This window comes from Enoplosus armatus, chromosome 10 (assembly GCF_043641665.1).
Source record: "Enoplosus armatus isolate fEnoArm2 chromosome 10, fEnoArm2.hap1, whole genome shotgun sequence".
Taxonomy (NCBI): Eukaryota; Metazoa; Chordata; class Actinopteri; order Centrarchiformes; family Enoplosidae; genus Enoplosus; species Enoplosus armatus.
In genome coordinates this window covers 20792543-20817510 of record NC_092189.1, presented here as the reverse complement: position 1 = coordinate 20817510, position 24968 = coordinate 20792543, and the positions used below count along the sequence as shown (strand labels likewise).

Below are 24968 nucleotides of genomic sequence, written 5' to 3'. Positions count from 1 at the left end.
CGTCTCTTCAGCAGTTTAAGGAGATTAGCCCTCTAAGAATGTCTGCTGCAGATTTACTCCACCTGACCTCGCCTCCTCAACAGATACGATGTGGCTCGGCCTCAGGACAGGTGAGGTCATCGGTGGTGTAAACCTCGGCTTACTGGAAGTAATAAAAGAAAAAAAAAAAAAGCTCCTTTTTGCTTTCCTGTTACCAGTGGCATGAGCTGTAATCCTGTATGCTTCCAAAAGCAGGAAATACAGAGACAACAATCCCAACTGAAGCTCCACTTACTGTCACAGTGTTCATCAGTGGATGGAATTGGCTCAGATGTCACGGTGATGGATCTGTTTATAGTCGAGCTCAGTATGCGAGGTCATTCCTGCCTTTGGAAATTTGGCGGAACAGTTCCAACTCAGGGTCCACTTAGTAGTTTTTTCCTGATCTTCCAACCACACCACAAAGAACAGAGTGAACTCTTGGTGTCGTGGATTCAACAAGCTTCTGGAAACATTTAGAGACGCTGCAATGTTGACATGAAAGCATCACGCAGGTGCTGCAGATTTGTCAGTTAACAACCTCTTGACCACGTCTGCATGACTGTATACTTTACTGTACATTATCTATTGTAACCTTTACAAAACAGCACGTATGAATTTATGACATGTGAAACACATCTAAAGTGAAGTGAAAAATCGAACATATTGACACACATTTTTCCGACATTTCTCGTGATAAAATCTTACAATATTTGGCAAATCAGATATTTCCCATGGAAAATATCAAATAATGCTTTTTTTTGGGAAAATTACATTGTGTTTGTGCAGGATGGATGAGGCTACAGATAACTACTGAAAACAGGCATATTTTTGAGCACCTGGACTAAACACAATTTTGTAGTTTTTCACACTTTTTTAAGATGTAAAAATTCAGTTTGTATTTCTTCCAGACTTGTGAATCAGAACCCTGCATGTAGAGGATCCAAACAAGACTAACTCTGATTGATCCCAGAAACTGCAGCAAGGGAAGTGAATTAAACTCACTGATACTGTAAGTTTCAACGTGACTCGCAGTTTCACATCTGTAGGAAGTTTGTCTCATCGTGACTCCAAATCAGGAAGCTGACTTGAACAACACGAAGTCTGAGGCTCAAAATGTAACTGTTTCCAGATAAATCCAGCTTCTAAACACAGAGAACAGACAGATATGTGGGATATCTTCAAAAACATTAAAACAACACTTAAGAAACCAACTTTTATTAATCCAAAAGGGGCCATTTTCATACAATATCGAGGTAGAAATTAAATAAGGAACCAAACTGATGAAACAAAGCAGGCAGTGTACTGGACCATCGCAGCTTGAATAAGAACACTTCTGCCTCATCTCCATGAGCTCGGCTGAGCCCAGCTGGGTCCAGTTGTGGTGGATCTCCACTGCAGACTGGGACCAGTGAGGCTCAGCCAGCTGACAGTGGAGACTCTGTGACTCTGAGCCAGACAGACCACAACGAGACGGAGCTCAGGCCAGTGGAGACGAGACATTTGACAAAACCACATGAAGGACTGAGGAGAGTCAGATTTCATGCGCAAAACATATTATCATATCACAACTGTCAGCTCCAAAAATAGAACTATCTTCCTTATTACAACGGTAATGAACATTATAAAGAACCTTTTTCTCCAAAACAGAATCAAATAAAAGCTGATATGTGTTTACATTATATACATTTTCCTTCTGCTTAAAGTAAAACATGAGGCTCCACTTCACATTATGATGGCCAAAGCAACTCTAAATATATTAGTGATGTTAAACTGTGTAATTAACAGGGCAGAAAAACACCATCTTAAAGTACCAAAATAAATTAAGAGTGATGGAAGTGTGCAGCAGAAAGAGGACATTTGACTCAAAGAGAAGTGATTTCTGCCGTATATTATTTTAAAACTTAGCATTTAGTTTGATTAAATGGTAATTTCTGACCCTAATAATTATATCTTGTACCAGTCAAGTAAAGTAGTTGTTCATATAATTCTGCTAAAACTACTCAGCCTGCTGCACAAAACTGTTGACAGCAGGAACCGTAAAGTGCTGCATCGAGTTCTGACACAAATGAAATATTTGACATGGCTGCTGGAGCTTTATGACCCAACGTTGAATTGTAATGTTAAGAATAATATATTATATTTAGCTTACACTCAATTACATACATGGTGACAAAGCTTGATGATATAATTGGTCTTTTATATGTTGTATTCTTTTATCATTGCAATAAAAGAAATGTTTAAACCATAGCAAACTATTTTACAAGGTCAGTCGGCAAAATGTAAAACACACATGCAAAAAAGGCATTTTGTTGTGGAAATATTGCTTCTATTTTCTAAGATGTAAACATTAGAACATTACTTGAGAGTCGAATGAGAAACATACGTTACAACGTCGTATTTAAGACAATACGGTCCATCAGTGCAAACATTCTCAAGACCAGAAAATAAAATAAAATACCATTCTTATAATAAAATGACTGGTTACTTTGTCAAGGGTGCGCTATGTTGTGTTAATCCTTGAATAGAAGTGAAAACCCTTTTCTAACAATTATCTGCATTTTAGAGACGATAAATTATGATTTTCAGATGAAGATTTGTTACCTAATATACTGTATATAAAGCGATTTGAAAAATGTACCCCAAGCAAGCAGAATATTTAGAGTATCTTCAGGATTATTTTTGATGGTTTTATGTGGACCTCTGAAACAAGTCTGGCTGCATAAGCGTCTGGTAGAAGCAGCAGATTCAGTGTCAGCAGTATTTGACCAGCAGCTTCTGTTAACGTTGCGCTTTAATAAAAGGTCCTTTAGTTGCTGAAGGCGCAGTGTGGGCTGCAAATGACTTTATCTGTTGTCTGTGTAAACAAAAGGCTCGACTTGAGGCTCTAGTTAAAAGTCACGTTCAGGACTCCACCAGACGATGTTGGGAAGTAAAACGACGCTTCACTTCAAAACTCTTCGTACCGTAGTGTCACTGAGGTATAGACTTCTGAACGGAGCAGTTAATGGAGCGAATGCATAGACTCTAACATTATCAGTGTGTGACTGCTCAGAGCTGATTCCCAAACCTTTGTGGCTCTCGACCCCTTTAAACAAACCAGTGTGTTGATGTGTGCACACTTTGTGACTAGTTTACACAAAAAATCATTTGTCTTCTGCTTCATTAGTGTTTCAGAGACCCGAAAAGGTGAGCAGTTATTCACAAGACATTAGAGAAAAGTCTGAATAAACATAATTTTATGTAGCATGAATGTGTTTTTTCTCTGCTTTCCTGGCGTGTTGATCGCCTCGTGACCCACCAGATTTATCTTATGACACCTTGTGTGGGACCACTAGCTTCAAGTCCCTTATTGAAGGAACCACTTAGAAGCTTTTCCACTTTTTAGCTGATTGTTTAAGTAACCTCAGGGTCTGATTATAAAGACTGTGCTCAGAATTGTTTTTCTTGCTAATTGGGTCGATATGTTAAATGACACCCGATATTTTACAAAAAGAACCTTAATGTTTTTTAAATCAGGTTTTCTTGAGGAAAAAAAGAAACGCCTGAAGCAATGAAACATGATTCAGGTGTTCCCTTTAATCTGAGAGTTTGGAAGTTTATCTGTTTTCTGGCAGCTGAGCAAACTGAGAAACTTCTGGTCCCAGTGCTGCTCAGACAGGAAGTGCTTGTGTGCTCACACATACGCTGTTTCACACACACTCTCACACTCACTCCAAATACTGAACCATCCTAACACACACATACACACAGACACACACAGACACAGACAGACAGACAGACAGACAGACAGACAGACAGACAGACATGACTGGGCTGCCGTGGTCACACTTTCTATCTCCTGCTGAAGTTTTCTTTGTCAAACTTCTCAATTTCAGGCACCAACAACAGCAGGATCGTCTGACTCCGAGTATCCATGTTCACATTGACTTACCGTGTTGCCACCGACTTTAATAAATACTCAGCTTTCTGCTGCTGTTGGCCAGGAGAGCCAGGCTGAAGTGCCCTTTGCTCTCCGTTGTTCCTGAGTGGTTAATCGCTACATCAGCGGCTGCCGCTGGTCAGTCGATGCGGTTACCACAGATTGTGAAACGGTCGATCTCCAGCAGGTCTTTTTTGGGAGTCCTGTGCTTGAGTTCAAAGGCTCCTTGTGCCTCGCCCTCCTCTTCTTTGGAGAGTGAAGGTGCAGGTTGTTCAGGTTCAGGTGGTGGAGTTGGAGGACGGCTAGCTGGAGCAGCAGGAGAGGCATCAGTGACCGGCAGAGGAAATAAGTCGGTCCTGGGAGTCGGCTGTGTGGTCACGGAGGAGGAGGAAGATGATGGTGGGCTGCAGGTTGTGGGAGGGTTCTGATCCACCTTTGATTCACCTGTACAGGATAGTGGTTAAAAATTGTATTTAATGACAAAAGAAATATGGATGAGTGAAGTTTAGGTTGTTCAGCTTATTCACTGGTCAGAGTGTCTAATGGACTCTTCACATAATATCGCAGTAAGTTAGCAGAGCAGCAGCGTCTGAACACTTTATGCTAAGCTAGGCTAACCTCCTCTTGGTTCCAGCCTCGTACTTAACACAAAGACATTAAGGTGGCATCGATCTTCTCATCTATCGCCGAGAAAACAAATATGCATATTCAAAAACGTCAAATTATTCCTTTAAAACATTTAACTGATGCTCTTTTTAAAAGCAATTTTTTAAAACATGAAACTCAGCAATGCAGTATTTAGAGGGGGATATATATATATATATATATATATATACCTTGATATATGTGCAAAAAATGTTGTTATGAGTTGTAAGAGCTCTGTCTCCCTCATGTCCTTGTGTGTCTCATACAAAGTGCCTTAAGAAATCTTTAAGTTTCTTTAAGACTTTCTTTAAGAAACACGCAGAAGGAGAAGTGAGAAGGCGAGAGAGAGAAAGAAGAGATTTCTTTTAGATCATTTTGAGGAAGAAGATCCAGTACAGGAGAGGGTGAAGTCTTTGAGCAGCAGTCCTCAGCCTGTAACAGAAGAAGTGAAGGTGTTCTGGCTTAAGTGACAGGGAGTGATTCAACCTGCCGAGTCCACAAGTCAGCCAACGTACACCCACCTGACTGCTCAGTTTCAAAGCAGCACAGAGGGAGAACAACGAAATGAAGCCAGAAAAGAAAGCTGACATGGAACATGAAGCAGCACGGTTGGTTTTTATCACAACTCCACTGAATTATGTCAAGAGAAAACGCTGCAAAGTCTTTTAACTTTGAGCACACAGAGTGTATTACATTAGGAAAATCAACCAAACAGAATAATTCATCATATTAGAGAGAATTGAGCGAAGCAGCTTCGGATATTAACAAGGCCGTCCACAGCCCCGGGCTATGTGACTACAACAAACTTCTTACTGTAGACGGAGCTGAACCAACGCTTTACTGTACAGAACTACTGCGACACACTGAGCACACAGTGTGTATAAGAGCACATTGTGTGCTCACGGTGCTCGAGACACTGCAGACTACATGTTGGACCCCGCCAGTTTATAGCTTGCAGTCTTTTTCAACTTGTACGGTGATTAGTAAGTTACCAAGAAGCAGCTTCACTTTTCCACACCGACAACATCATTCCTCTTTTGCATCACCATGTTAACATATCTATTGGTCAACATCACAGAACACATCGTAGAAACAAGCCTAAAGAAAGCAGAAGTATCTGGAACGGAAGATATTTTGTTGGGATGTAAATGTTGTGTTTTTCACTTGTTTTATTGCCCCCCATGTGGCTAAAAGAAATCAATTAATGAAGGTTTGTATATAATGGTGCATTTGTCAGAAGAAGTTCTTTTTTATTTACATTATGTTTGTTATCTAGTTGTTTTTTCTTCTTCTTTTAATCACATACCTTTCTGTCTGGGTTTGATCATTGGTATGTGTAAATAAACTCTGTTGTAGAGTCCTTAAGGGTGTACCATTACAAAAGATTTAGAAGAAATGTTATGCGAGTCACATACTGCAGAAACTCTGCTCTGCTTCTCTAGAAGATAATGTGAGCTTTGACAAAAGTTAACCACCATATGGGGCTTGAAATGGCTGATGTGAAACTGCTCATTACCCATTTCTGCCCTCTGGACAAAAACATGCACTATAGACAGATGGCATATCTAGTGTTATGTGAATACAGATCATTGTAAAGACAAAGACATACAGATGAACATATTGTGCAGTGAATCCACTGGAGCGGCAGGTAAAGCTCGAGGCACACACCAAAGTAGTGTAATGTTAGAAGAGTCAGCATGGGATGTGAGGTCGCAGGTTCAAATCCCAGCAGCTAAACGTGTGGGAAGCAGAAGGAGACTGGCATTAATTCCACACAACCTCAAAGTAGTTATTATTATACTCTATATGTTGGAGCGTGGAGCCTTAAGCCTTGTAGCGGCTGCTTTCTGAGAAACCAGATTCGTTTGAAACACAAGCGCTGCGTTTGATGTTTGATATGAAATGATGCACCATCAGGATCTTTGTCATTTTAAAGCTCCTGGCTCAGTGCAGCAGGCGGGTCTGTGGCACACGGGAGAAAAGATCTGCAGGGATTTGGCTGCGGATGACAGGGAGATACTGCCACCTCCAAATCTGTGTGTCTGATCGTGTGTGTGTGTGTGTGTGTGTGTGTGTGTGTGTTTGTGTAGATACAGGGCCCATTTAACACTTTGTCAGGATATTTACATGAATGTTAATGAGGAAATTCATATGTAAATATTTGAATGTTGGAATGAATGTTTGTTGTCTGTCATATAGGATTCCAAGACATCACTGCTTCTAAAGTCAACAACTACCTTTCATTATTCATTAAAACGCAGATTATTTCTTGATTCATTTTCTTTAAAATGTCAGAAAATATACAACCCTTGCTATGTAACTACAACTATCCTCACAAAAAGTGACTTATGATTAGTGGAAGTGCTGCTGGTACTTTTGGAGGTATGATACCTTTTGAACTCCTTTTGGAGTCCAGACAAATTAAACTCATTGGCCTGAGGGACGTGCTACTGTACGACAAAGGTCAAACTTCAAAATGTCAAATGCCATACCTGCTACATCACCATAATTTAATGTCACATTAGATAGATAGATAGTAATACAGCAAAAATGATTAGTAGATTAATATGTCTAATATAATTGTAAATTGTATATTTTTGGGTTTTATACCATTGTTTGGACAAAACAAGCAGAATATTAGAAAATGTCAATTAGAATATTTTCACTATTTTCTGACATTTTATAGACAAAACAATCAATTGAGAAGATATGTGGAAGATTAATAGATGATAAAAAAAATGTTAGTTAAGTTAATTGCAGCCATACACGCAAGACTTCATGACAATATACTATACTTCTGCCACAATACAGTGAATGAGTACTAGGTTAACCATGAAGACAATGAAGACTCATATAGGGATGCTGAGCAGTCTCTTAGAATATGTATAAACATATAAACAGAATATAAACTATTTCAACAAAATTATTTTAGGAACACCCGATTTGTTTTAACCTATAAATGTTTTGGAATCAAACTCAACATCTGGCCAGTTACAGCCTGACAATATTCAGGTAGACTTGTCCACAACTAAAAGGTCACTGGTTTGATTTCTGCATCACCACACTGGATGTTTCTGTCAGCTGCCTGCAGCAGGACACTGAGCTCCTGCCTGGATACAAGTGTCAGCTAAATGCCTGACATGTAAATTAAAGTGTCAGCTAAATGCCTAAAAATGTTAATATAAACATGATTGTTCTCTGAGGCGGGGCGGGTTTGGTAAGTGTTGTTTTAGAAACTGTGCTGCACAAACACAGGATCTGGAAGCATTAACTAGCAGTTTCCTTTGTGCATTTGTTTTTCAGATCACTGACATGAAAACAGTGATGTCTTACAAAGTGCAGAGGGACAGGAAAGATCATCGATTGTGTAGGAAGCTGTGAGCAACAGGCACATTATTCATAACCGAGATTAAATCCCAGGACGTCTCATTTACTAGATATCTGTTCTCTGAGGTTGTGATACTTTTCATGTCTCCAATAGAGGATGCAACCTCCCACATGTTATATATTTATTTATATATTTGTAAAATATTTCAAGCCGATGTTCTGTGATTACAAGCTTTTAAATAAATGTATTTGATATCTTTGCTTGCACAGTAGCTGCAAACATGTAATCTTTTAACATGCTGCATTTTCTGTGTTTAGATCCAAAATCAAACTGTTGTGTTCACACTGCATGATGACCTCAGCTGAGGGTTGCTACAAGCTCACTGAATTCTTCATGCTGAAGATATGAGTGCACGATAAAATTTCAATGTCTAATGTGCCAGAATTTATTTTTAGAAATTGCTTAAAAAATGTATTTATTCAATATAGACGGCTTGGGGTTTTGTGTTAACAGTCAATGGACTTATTTAATCTGGTAATGAAGTTTTTTTCTTTAGTTTATAATCTTATAAAAAGCAACTAGACACAAAGTGCCACGCATCATTAGACTACTGACCAGAACAAAGAAGATATTAACAGGGTATTCCAGGACTTCCAGGACTTACTCTGGTTGTCCTTGATTGTAGGAACCTGACATTTCGACACAGTGTAAGAGGTGAAGTGAGAGGGACAGACTGTTACCAAGCTGAGAAGTTTGAATAATGATGTAAAGTGATTGGGAACACTGGGTCAAAACAGTAAAGTTGCAGCCGGACAGATAAACAATACGCTGAAACTGGTTTACCTGATGGTGTGGGACATCTGGCCTGATCAGCTTTGCTGGGGGTTTTCCCAGAGGAGGATGGAGTGGCGGAGGGCCTCTCAAACAGTTTGTCCTCCATGTTGGCTCTCTTGACGTAAACACACGACTTCCCCAGCAGGACAATACTGTTCAACACTTTAAGTGAAACCAGCCTAAAGAGGGAGAAGGCGGCTGTTTAGAGAGGCGCATTTCTGACTGGAAGAAGAGTTTGTCAAAAAAAAACAACCAAACAGTCCCAGCTCTGATGTAGGGTTTACACGCTTGCCATGCTGACTTTGTTAAAACATTTCACATTTGCATGTCTGCTATTGGTTTTGGCAGCAGATGCATTAGTGGTGAGTTGCAGCAGAGTTATCACTGTGCTGTCTTGAGCTGAGCCACAGCTATAATGAATCTCTTCTACCATCTGGTTTCGATCGCCACTGTTCACATCCCACCACTGACACCAGGATGTTGATGTGCACCATCCTTCTGTGTTTCTGGGCTTTGCTATAAGGCCCAGCCTCTGACACTGATGAGAGAGAGACAGACACATTTGGGTCTGTGGACCACTGCTCGCTGTGACAGGGCGTTTCGGACAGAGACTCAGCGCGGCTGAATCTTTGCCAAAGCACAGCGGTCTGTTCGAGCCAGAGCTATTTTTAAATCAGGGGGTGGGGAAGGCCAGAGATGGCACTAGAGATGACAACATTGTATTCTTCACCCTGAGGGAAACTCTTCAATGGTACGAACCGAATGGGATCCGGCAAATGAGAATGAGCGAGGCAATCAGCAGCTCAGCACAGGGAGAACGTGAGGGCACAGTGTTAATGCTTATGTAACTGTGTGTCTCTGAATCTGAGTGTGTGTTTATGACAGGGCCTGCATGTGTTAGTGTGCATTCAAGAGACTCTGCAAGCATGTCTGTACACAACACATGAGAGTCTGTGTGTTTGTATAAGAGTCTCTGTGGATATTTGACACATTAACATGTGAATATTCACTGACATATGACTCAACGAATACAGTGTTAACATTAAGAAAATATGGAAATATAGATTTTGACCTCAATTTCAATGGTTTAAGGAGAGGGAAAGAATAACAACATGTTCTATCACCAGATTTATGCGCATGAACAATTTAGACAACCAAAATCAGTTTCAGCCTTTAAATCGCCTCTTGAGCTGCATTGTCAGATTAAAATATATGCAGAATATGCAACATAAAATGTCATGTTCAGTACAACAAGTGCAGCAATATAAGGCTTAAAAGCTCCCTACGTTTTGGATGCTGGGCAGGGCAATCTACAATAAAATCATGTAATGACATGAGTGATATTTAATTTAATAGACTTACCCGAGATAAAAGAGGAACACACACGTGTATGAGAGAGCTCCTTGTACCTTCACTGAACTCATTACCACTCGGATAAGCTGTTAAAAAATTTAAAAAAAGAATAAATGGACATTCTGACGTTTAAACAATGGTGAGAATCAGGCAGCTATTCCCAGTAATAAGGACAAGTTTGTTCTGGCTAATCTTAATGTGCCAATGACTAACTCTCTACTGGTATTTAGTGCTTGAATAGCAACAGAGTGCTGCCTCTCTTACCAGAACAGCCAAAGGCAGAGGGATGAAGCCCATCCTCCGGGCCACTGAGTCACTATAGTCTGTACAAGCCTACACAGTGACGGACAAGCACAGATTACAGCACTCAACAAAACTGCATTGATTAGCTGCGTAGGCTCAATGCTGTTTATGTAAGTATAATGACGGTGATATGAAAGAGACAGTCGCTTACATTCTTCTGTCGACTGCTGATGAGATCAAAGGCCAAACTGGCTCTGTACTCACTGTACACCTGGGAAAGAAAGAATGGAGTATGGGAGCAAACAAGAAACAGACCACATACAGAATAAAACGTGCACCGTGTGTGACAAGGCAATTTTAGAAATAATGAATATCAGGTTTGGTCCTTACTTCTGCAGTGATGTCATTGAATTTGGTGATGAAAGCATGTTTAATGATGTCAACAGCAACTTCAGAGGTGACGACCATAAAGACGTCAGGGAACAACACCCACAGGTGGTCTGAGGGAAAGAAAATGGCACATAAAACTGCTTTACAACTAGGTACAACCAGCTTATTTTTCTGGCCACTGTTATTAAAACTCCACTAGAGCAACAGCTGGGGTTAAAATATCTTAGAACCTCAGTTGTAGTAATTGTGACGTGGTGTTCGTTGCCCACAGCTGAGATTTTCTGATCCAGGATTCAATGTGGTGACACTTAAGTTACAATCTTAAAAGACACAAGAATGTTTAAAGCTGTATTCATCTACACATTAGCAATATGAGCATCTATTTGGTTTCTGTCCACCTCACAAATGTAACTCCAAACTTCACCCTCCTTTTAGCCATTTTTCTCCCCACCAACTACTGAGGGAAATATCTGGCAGTGAGACTGAACCTAAAAACCAAAACAATGAGCTGAGAGACACTAATAAGCTTCATAGAGCTGAGGGGAACTGCAGAATCAGGTGGAAACTCTTCATCAGTTTGTCACTACGAGCAACCACCATTGTTAATACACATATATTGATTAGTGCAGCTTTAAGTAATATAATTACTCATACAATTCAAGGCATGAGTTTACAAATACTATGTACTTATATTTCTGTACCAGCAGTACACACATTATGGCTTAAAACCCAGAGATTATACTAATTACTAATATTTTACTACAAGTTGTCATACTTGTATACATTTCCTAAATACTCTCTCATTTCAGCCACTTTAACTATCAAAAAGCGTTTAGCAGGTAATTAGCTGAGAGCAGGTGCTTTGGTTCTGTATAATGTAAAGAAAGGAGTGCAGGCACCACTAATGCAGCATGGAAGATAAGTAAATTACTGGGGACTTGTGATTTGTATACCTCTTTAGCAACAGAGGGCTGTGGCTCTGCTAGCATTACCACATCAGTGTTATGATTTCAGCTGACAGGCCACGTCTGTCATCCACTGTGTGTCTGGCTTTGAGACTGTCAGGAGGAGCTGACTGTTTTCAGAGGGCTGTCACACAGAAACGCCCAGCTGTCATCCCTCACTCTGCGCTGTCGCATTCACTGAGGTTTGCGGGAGAGAAACATCCCCAAGGTGTTGCATTGGGGTCGACCAAAACTAAAACAGCAGGAAAGGAGCTGCTCAGCAGAATTTTCTGAATTTTTACAAGCACTGACCGTTTGTGGGAGCTTTTTACAAATTCAGCTTTTGAAACAGACAAAGTATGGTGAATAAACCTGACGCGGCACGCTGTCTTTTTGCATTTACAACAATATATATTAAAAACAGATAATTACCCGGGTTCCATGCGAACTGCTCCATGTTCCTGAGACAAACGATGAGCAGGAGAACGTAGCTGGTGAACCGTTCCTTGATATCTGCAGGATAAAATAAACAAGTCTGTGATTACAGTCTCTCAACTCTGGAACAACTTGGTTAAGAAGCATCAACATTTAAGACACAACTGCAGGAAAGGTGCTTTCACACACATACTCCTACTGCAGTTATGTGTTTAAGCAGGTGTTGTTCAAAGGCTGTTTTCAATGAGTCAGATCTGTCAGTTTTAAATGAGTCAGATCTGTCAGTTTTGAGAAAGTCTGAAATATAGCAGCATATCACAGTTCCAGTGGCTCTTAGTCTTATCACAGAACTGCATGCTATAAACATTCATCAACTATAATTTAAAGACACAGCTGTAAATGTTCGTCTGTGCTGATAATACCAGGCTAGTTAGGACCGCGCTCAGCTCCATAAAATCTTCCAGGATGTTAGTGGGAACAGTGGGAGGGGAACGACAGCTGATTAAGGCTCATTTTCTTCTGCTGTCATTAGAATACAATAAGAGTGACTGAGATAAAAACATGCTGCCTCGGGGGAATCAAAAGGGAGATGCACAATGTGTTCATCAGACATCTGTATTCGGACTATTGAAGTCAGATGGATTGATTCATAAAAGGGTTGTATGTAAATAAGAGGAATTTTACTTGTTCCTTGTTTAGAATGTTCTTCAATTACAGTTTGATTTTTAGTAAATCAGTCAGTAATAAATCTATACAGCAGAAACTGACAAAAAGCTTGTTTCATCTACATGATTCACTCAAAAAATAAGAAAAAAGAAAGAGTTGAAGGTCAGCAGAAACAGTGTTGCCTACTATCAGGGCGCTGTGAACTTTGACCCCTGAGCTCATTACCACTGGATGCTTTAATGCTGAGCAACTGTGGAGAAGCTCCTGTGACTCAGCTAAATGCTCAAAGTGTAAAATCAGTGTTTAAAAAGTGTTGTCACAATACCATCAGTTTGACTTCAGTGCTGATTATTTTCATCACTGATTAACCATTTCAAACAGTCTTTAGCAGGTCTTCTGAAGAGGGAGGTCAGAGCTACAAAGAATATTTGTTTGTAGGACAAATTCTTTTGACGCAGTTTTCTCTTTTGTACTCTCAGCAGTCGCAGTGAAGCAGTAAAGAGCTCGTGGAGCAAATGATGATCACAGATCTTGGAGACTGTGAGACACTCAGTCTCTATGAATATTTGAATAAGTGTTTAATTTTGTAAGTGTAAATTCTCTGCAGGCTGACAACATCACATGAGAAGCGAATACAGACGCGAGTATTTATTGGTTCTGTTAAAATTATGCATTAAATGTGTGACTTCGGATATGACATTGAATATCTTACCACTGTTGGACATTTGGAATAAGTTGTTCTTTCCAAATTTCTTGAACACACTTCCTTTGATCTCCACAAACTGTGATTGAGAGAAGAACAAAGAAAGAAATGCAGTTAGCAGTATTTATGATCCAGAAAATACAACACAAACCATCATGTTGCAGCTGCAGCAGCAACGTTTCATCACCAACGTTTTCTAGGATAAAACTGCATAGAAATTATTTAAGTATAACGCAGCTTGTAATCACATCAGGCAGATTGTTGTGTGCTGTAATATCTTGGGATGTGTGTGTGCACTGACGTTGTTGGACATCATGATGGTGAGCAGGGACTTGTTGTGTGAGTTGAAGGCGACATTGAGGGTGGAGGCTTGGACCATGATGAGGATGGCATGGAGGACTGACGAACAGCCACTCAGGAAAACAACAGATTTAAAAGCACAAAATACCACTTCATTAAAAGCAACACATCTTAACAGTTAGACAGACCACCTTCTAATCAAGACCACAAATCATGCAGCACTTAAAGGCTCTATTTATCTTTTTCAGTGGTCACAGAGCTCACAAGTCTGACTTGATCATCTGACTGTATGTCATCTGTTAAACGTAACACTGAGAAGTCAGAAACTTAGGAAATTGACGACCAAATTCATATCAGCTTGTAAAAAAGACTTAAAACGCCTACATTTCTGCTGTGGATTTGAGCAAGAAGGATACAGACATAAAAGACGGCCATGATGAAGTGAGGAATGACTCCTATACTGTCTCTCTTCCGCTCTTTGGGTTCTGTAGCCGTCCAGTAGAGAGCGTCCAGGATGTCTTGACCAAAGGAGGAGAAGAGGCGGTCAGCCACCTGACGGAGGGACAACAGATAAGATCATGGCTTAATAAATTAATAATGAACATACAGACGCTCACAGAACCATAAAAAAAACGGTGAATGGACGTGACAGTTTGAATCCTGATGTTTAAGAATCCATGCATTTATTTTATGACCAAATGTCAGACGTGAGCGTATAAACTGTGGGGTACCTCCATCATGTTGTAGATGAGGTAGAGTTTGATGACAGACTGCCCTCTGATCACGTGGTACATCATGGAGTAATCCACGTAATGCATCATGGAGAAGCACAGCACCAGGATCAGGCCCTTCAGCATGTCACATACCTGCGCTGGCTGCAGCAGCCGGGACCCGCTGACACACACACACAAAGATCAACTTACAGTATCTGGATTGAATATAGAAACACATTTAACCAACTTTTCACAACATTCTCACGTATTTGCACACACTTGCATGCTGGGATAGTTCAGTATATGCATAAGTAGTGTATACGCCTAACATGCACACACAGTAACCTGTCATTATATTGCCTGAGTGAACAATGTATTTGTACCCATATATAATGTACATGTATGCTGACAAACACACACATTTTTACCACGTAAAATTATGACCATGACTGCATGAACACATACAAGTATTAAGAGCATTAACACACATTTATTCCACGTTTAGCATCACAGACACTGAGATCTACTGGTACACAGTGAACATCACTGACTACTGCTAGTTACGGAGGCTCTGAAAGATCTCTGATGATCACACCATTCGAGGACACAATAGGACAACACATACAGGGGTAAATAATTAATTTCTGTTCAAAATGAGATATCCCACATAAAGGAAATGGCAACAAGTAGTGATAACACAAAAATCACAGTATGAAATATTAAAGTTAGTATCTCCTCTATACTAAATGTTACCTCATTCATAAGATTTATTTCCTTTTAATACGTTTCTGTTTCTGTTCTGTTCTTCTGCTCTTATAAGATTGAATCTTTGTTGTTCTTATCTACCAAACAGATTACACCAACAAAAAATCATATGTGTTTGAGCATCTATTTCAATTTTGTTACCAAAATGGGTGCAGCATTTTGGACAGAAATGTTTAAAATGGTGTTGGGTGAGCAAATTAAATGGAAGGAAACACACATGCTAAGCTGTCACATACTGCAACAACAGAAATACATGTCCTTTTAATGTGTAATAATGTGCAGCTTTCATAATTAATAGCAACGGTTGGCAGCGGCAGCTTGGGAGCATGTTAAGAGGAGGGCTGACAAATCCATAGGGCCAGTTATTTAGTATTTACTATGACAGGGATAACTGGGCAGAGCCAGAGCCAGAGAGCGAGAGCTTAACTTTAAGACATGCTGCATATTTTACATGTCAGCTGTGTGACTGGACTATATGTCTGCAACCACCACCAACTACAGCAAGAAGAATATGTTTCATCTACGCACCACACGGACTTTTACTGACCATAAACCCCAACTTCCCTATTCACCAACATTATGAACATGATACAGTCAAATTACAGAGTTCTTATTTTACCACAAAGACTACCACAGTATCATTGTTCTCAATAACAGCCAAGCTGAACCCTACAGGTACCATTTTACACTAAGTCACTATAAACCACACTAATACTAGACCAACTCACTAGAGCACAAGACATGGCGGGGCAACAATAAAGTACTCTAACAGACATCATTACCTTGATTAACTTTAGCAGGTGTTGATTAATCTTGCAACACATCAAGGCTAATCCTCACATCCCTTTTTTAAAACATGGGAGAGGAAAGAAATCATGTTTCAGATGGAAGAAATGTGGAGCTGGAAGGTAAAGAGATCTGAACTATTTTAGGATCCGACTCAAACCCGAGAGAGGGGGGAAAAAAACGGGGCCTGAATTTGGGAAGATGTGTAAATGAGTTTAATCAAGTGTCTTCTGTATCGGTGTGCAGCTGAGCTGTGAAGACAACAGGAGGAGCTGAACATCTGGGCCTTTTTGTCCAAAGCATAAAAGACAATAACTGCCTTCATAACCAAAGAATAGCTCAGGTTTAGTTTGAATCTATTAACGATTTACAGAGATTACACAGATAAAGTGAACTTATACATGAAAGCCATTAACCTGAATCTTTACATATGAGAAAGGATAAGATTCAGATAAAACTGCAAAAATGGGATACTATCCAATGTCAGGAAGGTGTCCCTGTGATACTGAAGATTTCTCGTGGTTTCTTTTCCTGATGCTGTGGCTCCATCCAGTGGTCAGAGCCGAAGTCATTCACGTAAAAGAGGCTTAAGTCAAAAATAACAACAAAAGCTTGAGGCCTCCTACAGAAGATCAATTTCTGAAGTTGTTTGATCAGTGTTCGATGTACAATAATTTACATTAGATACATAAATAAAGGTTTAGTGTACTAGGACAAAGTGTACTGTAGCAGAAGATAAAGGAGTGAGGTAAGAGACAGAAAGATGGCGACATAGAATAAAGTAAAGAGTATAAAATGGGACTGCTGCTGAAAAGATATAGTGTAAAAGAGTCAAATCAGACATAAAACATAGTCTAGGGCTGCAACTTACAATTATTCTTTTTATTATCCATGAATCTATTATTTTTTTCAATTAACTGAATAATTGTTAATCTATAAAAGACAGAAAATACTAAAACATACCAAAGTTCCTAAAGCTGGAAGTGATGCCTTCCAAAAGATATTTCATTTACAATGATAAATCATATAGCTTGCCCCTAATGGGAAGTTGTTTATATTGTATTGTATATAAAACAGAAAAGCAGCAAATCCTCAAATTTGAGAAGTTCGACCAGAGATAAATTACTTAAAGATCAAAATTATTGCTAGTTGATTTTCTGTCAATCTTATAATAGAATAATAGGTTGATTCTTTCAGTTCTAATCCACAGTATTACACTTCTCTTAAAAGCATGTGTTGGTGAACTGTAGCTTTGGTATTCAGGTGGTTGAGTGCTAATTCATCTTATCCCCAACATGTGCAACACACACGGATCTTTGGAGGCAAAGCTGCTGCAGCCGGCTGGTAGTGTAGCCTGTACAAAGCAGTCTTCACTATCTCTACTTGACAAGCATTATCTCCATAACACATGTGAATATTATAACGTTTGAGTGCAGTCAGCTACGTGCTGCATTCCAAGCAGCCATCACTTTGTGCCATTCGTACTGTATTAGCCTGACAGTTGGCATTAAGACCCTGCAGCAGAAAAAGACGGAAAAGCTGGATTTCTGATACTAAACCTTGTTAGAGAAGCAAACCTGTGAAAAAGAAGCTGTTTCTTCTGTAGAGCAGCTGGGGCTTTCTGTGCAGGGAAGGTGAATCTTTTTACCTTCCTCAACAACAACAACAACAACAACAACAACACCAACAACAACAACAACAACAACAACTGCCCTTAAACATGACAAATGAGCCCCAAACTGTTCCAGAGGAGCTGTACAGGAAGCATGTGGAGCTGTATCACTGACAAGCAACACGGTGATGAGAATGAGCATGCACGCTCGGCAAACCTTCCCTGGATGAGTTTGAAAAAAACAAAACACCCAGACTTAAGAGGAACCAACATGGCTGCTGTGGCTTGGAGAACATGACGCGAGGTGCCGAGCTGTATATTAACAGACACAATGGAGATGAAGAGACACGTGGAGGCCGGTTCAGGACGGTGATAACATTTATGAAGCCTGGAGAGGCTTCAGGGAGCGTACCTGCTTCTTCTGCAGTAGGGGCATGTGTGTGCCCTGCAGGGGGGGGGGGCAAGGGGAGAATCAGACAGAGGGTGAGGCAGGCAGGAGGACAGGCAGTGTCCATCAGGAGGGTTTAGGTACAGACTGTATGCCTTGTAGCTGAACGCTTACTGCATTGCTCTTCAATATTACATATTGACATTTTGGTCAATGTCGGAAGACGGCTCCCAACACATAGTGTACAACATGTGAGTTGACAGTTTGATAAAAGCTACATTATTTTTCCTCATTTTCCAGACCTTTTGTACAAACACCAAACTTATCAAGCCCTAGAAACATTATCAAATGAATTCCCTTAAAATCTATAGGGCTTTCATGTAGACAGAAAGACAGCAACATAATCCTGGTAAGAGGTAGACAAACTCTGACAGCTGATGTACAATCAACAATCAATAACTGATGGACAGAAACTTTTACCAGAATGTCTTGAAGGCCTATTCCTGCTCCAAGTGGAAGAAGTAAAAAACAGCTGCTATGTTCAAAACTATAGCTGTGACAGTATGTGTTGCACAAAGTAAAGTAATGAACTGGTGACATTTTACTTCAGTGGATCAGATAATTATCATAAAAGTAGTAACCAAAACTTGACTATTTCCTAAAAGAGAAACAACACAAACATTTCTCTCAAGGCCATTTCGTGCACAGTTTAGTGTCTTCCTGTTGAAAAACATATGTCTGTTTAAAATCAAGAAACCAAAAAGGAAGATGGTAAATGTTGCATTACTTTAAGACAAATCATGCTCATACACCAAACAGAACTGACCATTTAGACACGTTTCACATTTCATATGACATATATATGTATCTGTGATTGAGCTCTACTTATATGTACGGCTGCACAATCAGTCATGACTTTGGCTAGCACAATTTATTCAACTCTCTAGGATGTTGACACTTTGCAATCAGTTATCTGCTCTTGTGTCATATGAAACACAATATTGTCTCTTTTGATGTTGTTCAAAATAATTGTTAATGTGAAGTTTATGTGCTTCTTTTGGTACGCAGGTATAATTATATGTTTATAGGTAAGAGAGTGTGGGTGTGTTTAGGCTCTGACCTGAAGCCACAGCATGGCAGGGTGAGGAGACGGAGGACGGCCAGCAGAACCCTGAGGGGCAACAGGGTGAAGACGTACAGGAAGGCGTCCGCACACAGGAAGAAGCCAAAGGTCATCAGCTGGAAAAGTCACACAGCAACACCTCCAAGTCAAACAACGACTGTCAATGTTAATGAAGATACTGTACAGCCTGGAGATTAGGCTTGGGGTGACATTTCACCGGGGGACACAGTATATGGCGGCATTAGTGTAAAGAAAAGAAAATGTAAAAGCTTGTCGATTGTAGCATGTATGACACTGTCTTGCCTACAATGCTGTGTCTCTAATATGCAATTAGCCTACTTAGACAAGTCTTGCTGGGTTTAAATACTTGTGGCTGATAATAATAATAATAATGAACAGATAGAAAATAATAGATTCTTTCTGATGGCCCCGATGACACTTGCTGCTGCGGCAGACACCAACACATCAGTGGGCTGAATGGAGATAATGTGCCTGTGGTGGTTTAATAAAATCATGTGGCTAATAAAATGCTTTTGTAGATGGAAGAAGTCATCTCAAGATAAAGTTCTATGTGCCAATATTTTCATGATTCCATAGCTATTCATAATTAATGGTATAATTCATATTCAGGTTTCTTTAGCCATAACTTTTTTCACAGTTTCCTCCGTGTTAGCTGGCACACTTTTATCATCGGGAATAAACCAAAAATACTCCCAAACAGGGGCAGAGGCATTTTTCTATTTACTAGTCCTGTAACAATCCCCACCACTCACAGTCGTCATCTTTCTCGGCTCAGCTGCCTGTTACTCCGGTAGAGACTGACCTCTGGTGGTGCGTGCTGTGCACGACAATACATCACCTCAGAACAGCATCTCCGCATCAGCTTAATATAAACAGGAGCATCTGTATTTTTGACGCTATTGAAAATCATTCCTTCAGGATTTTCTGAATATCCTGGTATACCACAATACCTTGATACCACCCAAGTCTACTGAAGACACATTTATCCATCATAGTATAGTATTTCTAAGTACAACTAAATAAAATAATGAAAAAATAAATGCAGGAGCATCAGATGGAGGGATACACAAGAGCTTCTTCACATCCAAAAATGACTTCTCTTATTTTCTGAGGACACAACCTCTGTCTCCTTTCCATCGGAGGAAAGTCGGGCGAAAGATAACCACTGGGGATGTAACGAACAATTATTTTCATTATTGATTAATCTGCAGATTACTTTCACGATTGATCGTTTAGTCTATAAAATGTGATAAAATTGTGAAAAATGACATTGAATTAATTTTTCAGAGCACAAAGTGGCGTCTTCAAATTGCTTCTTTTGTACAACCAACAGTCGAAAACCCAAAGACTCTTCATTTACTATCATAATAACAAAGAAAAGCAGCAAATCCTCACATTGAAGAAGCTGGAACCAGCAACTGTCCGTTGCAGTTCTAATAACGACCACATGTGACACTGACACCAAAAGACTAGCACTGAACCTAATTATGCGGCAGACACATACCTTCATACTTTCCCACATAGGAACAGCCATTGCCTTGTCATTTTAAAAGGAAATGGTTAAGAGAAGGGTTTTTAAGCCAGCTGACGTCTTCTTGCTTCTACAACATGAAGACACTGAAGTTTGTTTTGGCAGAAGCTGGTGGGAGGGTTTGTCTCCCATTGGTGGATTCTGTGTGACTTTTCTTGGGGCCTTGTCAGCTGCGAGTGACGTTGGTTAGTCTGCTTAACATAGTGAAATCACTGAGGTCTTTTTATGTTTACACACATTCCTCTCTTGCCCCCAAGGAAAAACCAAGCCAGTTGGAGCTACATTAGTCTGGGCTCTGGGCTTGTCCCGATGTGTTTCTGTAGAGAGATGATCTACTCAACTCCAGAAACTACATACAAAGACCTTTACACCACATGCAAACAGAGAGGACTCCCTCAATGGCCAAATTGTACGATTTCAATGTATAAAATTATAATTTAATAACTCGGTTCAGTCTTTTTAACACGTTACATGTTAACCTGTGTTTTTTTAGGACAAGAATATATTTGTTATTTCCAGGTATCATTGTAAAGTATGTGATATATTCCTAGAAAGAGGCAGCACAGAGCTCAGATTAATCCACATTTTAAGTGCTGCCACCTGGTGGCTCATGAGAAGAACAACAAAAATATACTGGTGTCAGTGACGCACATCGCAAAATAAAATGTTTTTATATATCTCAATTATTAGTTAAAGTGTGTGTATGCACAAATGTTTGTGTGTGTACTTGAGAATGCAACTAATGATTATTTTCATCACTGATAAATCCATTATTCTTTAAAAAACATTAATCATACATTTAACAGACTCTAAACTCAATCAGTCAAACTTAATTTGAACAACTGCTCATAAAAAACACAAAGTTCAATTTATAATGATGTTAAAAGGAGAAAGCAGGTTGATTATATCTTCATTTACGAAGCTTTAACCAACACATCTTTGGTGTTTTATACTTTTATACCAAAACAATGAATTGATTACAAAGCTTGGAGTTGATAAATTCACCAATAATCAGTTAAGCATTAGTACAGAACATATCGGGGGACTATCAGGTTTAGGTCTGACCCAGTTTGAAACAGTTGTGAGCTGTTAACTGACAACATGACTTTCTGTGGGCTTCTTGGCAAGACAGCAGACAGATGGAGATAAATGAAGAGAAAAGGGGGCAGCTAAGTTCAGGACTTGTATCTTACAGTACCTTTTCCAGCTCCTTGGGAATACGCATGCATGTGTAAACTCTCTCTCTGCGCTCTGTGTACTTTGCCTCATTGTGTTCGAGGAAGTAGCCTCTGGTGAGCTCTGCGGCAATGAAGCGTGTCAACGACGGATCTGGAACATAGTGAGAGCACCAGTGTTACCACAAGTCCATTGTCTGCAACAATTACAACCACAGCTATCAACACAATGAGAGTGCCAACCTTTTGAGAGTCACACTGCAAAGTGAAAGAGAAGGAAACTTCTCTGAGAGGTGAAAACTGGGGGTTTAACAATATTCTTAACTCACAGTTTGATTCAATGCATCATGAAAACATTGTTATAAAGGCTGAATAGGCAGAAGGTGTCACCATGACTCTCTTTAAAGAAAGTGAGAGTGTATTTTAAATCTGTCATAAACTTTAAAAATGACTGATGATCTGCGATGTTGCTATGGCTAACTATAATGAGACTATGGCTGTAACTAATGATTATTTTCATTTTTAATTAATTTGCCATTTATTTTAATTATTTTTCCTATAATTCACTGCATCATTTGGTCTACGACATGTCAGAAAATAGTGAAAAAATGTCCATCAAAAGTTCCCAAAGCCCAAGATGACATCTTCAGATTGCTTGTTTTGTCAGTTTAGTTTTGTAGGAGATGTGAAAACCAGTATATATCCACATTTGAGAAACTGAAACTAGAGAATTTTAGGCATTTTTGGTTAAAAAATGGTTGCAGATTGAACAGCATTTTATGTATTAAGAAGAACAATTCAAAATTAAAAAGCCACTGAATTAATGTCTCTCTTTACAGAAAGATTAGAGACTCTTCAAATAAAGTGATATCTCTTGTTATGAACCAGGTTAATAAATGCAAAACAAATACAAGGAAAAAAGCAAAGGTTATCTCAGTCTGACTTCATCCTAAATGCCCGCATACTGTCTTGAAATTTGTTCCACTTGACTTTAACCTGTGAGAACCTGTCAAACAAGTCATGCTTCATAAACTGAAGACAAAGATGAAGTCATCTCATGAAACATCATATGACCTAACATTATAATGTTGGCTCAACTTGCAACAGTTTTGCTGGTAAAGTCACACAGAGAGCTAAAACATGTTGGGGTTTAATGGGGTTGAAGCAAAACATATCAAAGGTTCAACTAAATTTAGCACCCAGAAGCATGCCTAGATTGCAAAGACATTTTCCCTCTTGTGCAAATTTGCATTTTATCTAAGATACAGTGCCTTTGGTATTTGTACTTTTCAATGTCAAATATTTATTTATTCAGAAGCATTTACCTAGCCTCAGATGTTACTTGTTCTTAACTAGATAAATCCAGAATTTGCAGGGTCAAATAAGGATCCATGCGAGTGTGTGTTGCCCATAAATTATGCTTCTTGTTTAACCAAAATCTGTGATTAAATTATGAATTTCAGGTATAGTTCCACTGCAAACTCTTTAATTTGTTGTAATATATCCCAGAGCCCAAGGAGGCATATTTAAATGTCTTGTTTAATCCGACAAACAGTTTAAAACAAAAAGATATTCAGTTAACCTTCATCTATGACAAAGAAACATATTTCATTACATTTGACAGTTTTACTTATCATAACTATCAAAATTGGAGACCCTCTCTGTATCTAAGGGGTCACAATTAGTCTTTACACCAATCAGAAGTTGTGACCCTGTCTAAATACTATTGAGGCACCCTTTTAGGTGTTAAAATGGAAATGGAAATAATATATATAGCTGAAATTCATCAGGCCACAGAATCTGATGGGTCACAGAATTTGGTGCAACACCTGAGAGGTGAACTCTTGAGGTGAAAACTGTGTAGTTAGACACTGTACCTACATTACAGATTGTTTATGCGTGATTATGTACTTACTGCTCACTGAACTGCCTAACTTTGTGCAGCTACAGGCGCGGTTCATGCAGCCATGCAAACAAACTTTAGACATTAGTACATTAGCTAGAGAGTGAGAGAGGAGATCCAGAACTAGTTTCAAAGAATAACTCTATTGTTTCAGCCACATAGTTGTTTTTACAGGAAGGTTTAGAGAGACAGTTCAATATTAGCTAGCTAGTTAATCAAGCTAGCACTGACTGCAACACTAAACAACAAGCGTTGACAGCTCTCGACTCTTCACGTCTAACTTGCTTAGATTAGAAATGACTGTCATCGTTAAAATATTGCATTCATGGAGTCACTACGGTAACAATGCGAACGTACAAAGTCAGCAAACTGAAATTATACATGTAGGTTAAGACGTCTAACGTTTATTAGCTGTAACGGTAGTAACGTCAGTAATGGGGAGCTGACGTTTACCTGCTGGGTGCTCCCGTTGCTCCCTCCTGACAGCACTTATGTCGTAAAATCCCAACGTTTCTGGCAGTTCTGGAGTTATACCGATTTTACCGGACTTGTGCAAATCCTCCCACGGTCGTTTCTGTCTTTTCTTTGGCTCTATTTCTGTTTCTTTCTCTTCTGACAGTTCGGTCCCCGACAAGTCCGCCATCTTTACTTTGGCTGCTGCCGTCGCGTCGCTCCGTTCAACGTCACCGCGCTGTGGGTAAAAACAAACGACGTCATAACGACGACCGTTAAGGTAGATTCAACGGTTTCTTTTAAACTTGTTTAGTGGTTTTACTTCGTTAAGATGTTTATCTCTAAAAAATCTGGAAAGATATTGACATTAATTGTCACTTTAAATCCCCGAGACTGTTTGCTGCTTTGTGAGACTATTTGAAACAACGATTGTGCTTTTATCAGAAGACAGATTGTTAAACATTATTTTGAAAACTTACGAGAAAACAAAAATTACAGCTCTTATACTTTTTTTGGTTATATTTAATATTCATGAAGCCAATTTTATAGGTAAAAAGCCATGGTATTCACAAAGGAGGCTAGATTAATTTCTCTATAAATCCAAATGATCAAGACTTAAGTGTAGTTACTTAATAATTTTGTTTGAAATCTTTTCATGGAAAGGAAATTCTCCCCCAGCCTAATAGTTAACTTTTCTTCTGTACACCTCATACTATA

The 24968-nt window shown here is 39.4% G+C and overlaps 1 protein-coding gene across 1 annotated transcript; it reads right to left on the bottom strand.

Annotated features, from left to right (window-relative positions):
• Positions 1-4079: 4079 nt before the first annotated feature.
• On the bottom strand, positions 4080-24479 carry tapt1a (transmembrane anterior posterior transformation 1a). The gene is made up of 15 exons (XM_070913408.1): positions 24252-24479; positions 21919-22049; positions 19166-19284; positions 18070-18102; positions 14513-14675; positions 14198-14333; positions 13783-13880; positions 13491-13560; positions 12110-12190; positions 10734-10843; positions 10555-10614; positions 10365-10433; positions 10110-10186; positions 8757-8926; positions 4080-4384 (listed from the first exon to the last, which is right to left on the bottom strand). The coding sequence occupies exons 1-15, from the start codon at positions 24439-24441 to the stop codon at positions 4080-4082; spliced, it is 1812 nt and encodes a 603-aa protein (XP_070769509.1). The 5' UTR covers positions 24442-24479.
• Positions 24480-24968: the final 489 nt, after the last annotated feature.

Excerpts from the sequence above, each read along its gene's own strand:
- tapt1a (XM_070913408.1), bottom strand. The coding sequence starts at position 24,441 with ATGGCGGACTTGTCGGGGACCGAACTGTCAGAAGAGAAAGAAACAGAA. Across the intron at positions 14,334-14,512 it reads TCATCTACAACATGATGGAG|GTGGCTGACCGCCTCTTCTC; the intron begins GTACCCCACAGT and ends TCCCTCCGTCAG. Across the intron at positions 10,187-10,364 it reads CTCTGCCTTTGGCTGTTCTG|CTTATCCGAGTGGTAATGAG; the intron begins GTAAGAGAGGCA and ends ATTTTTTAACAG.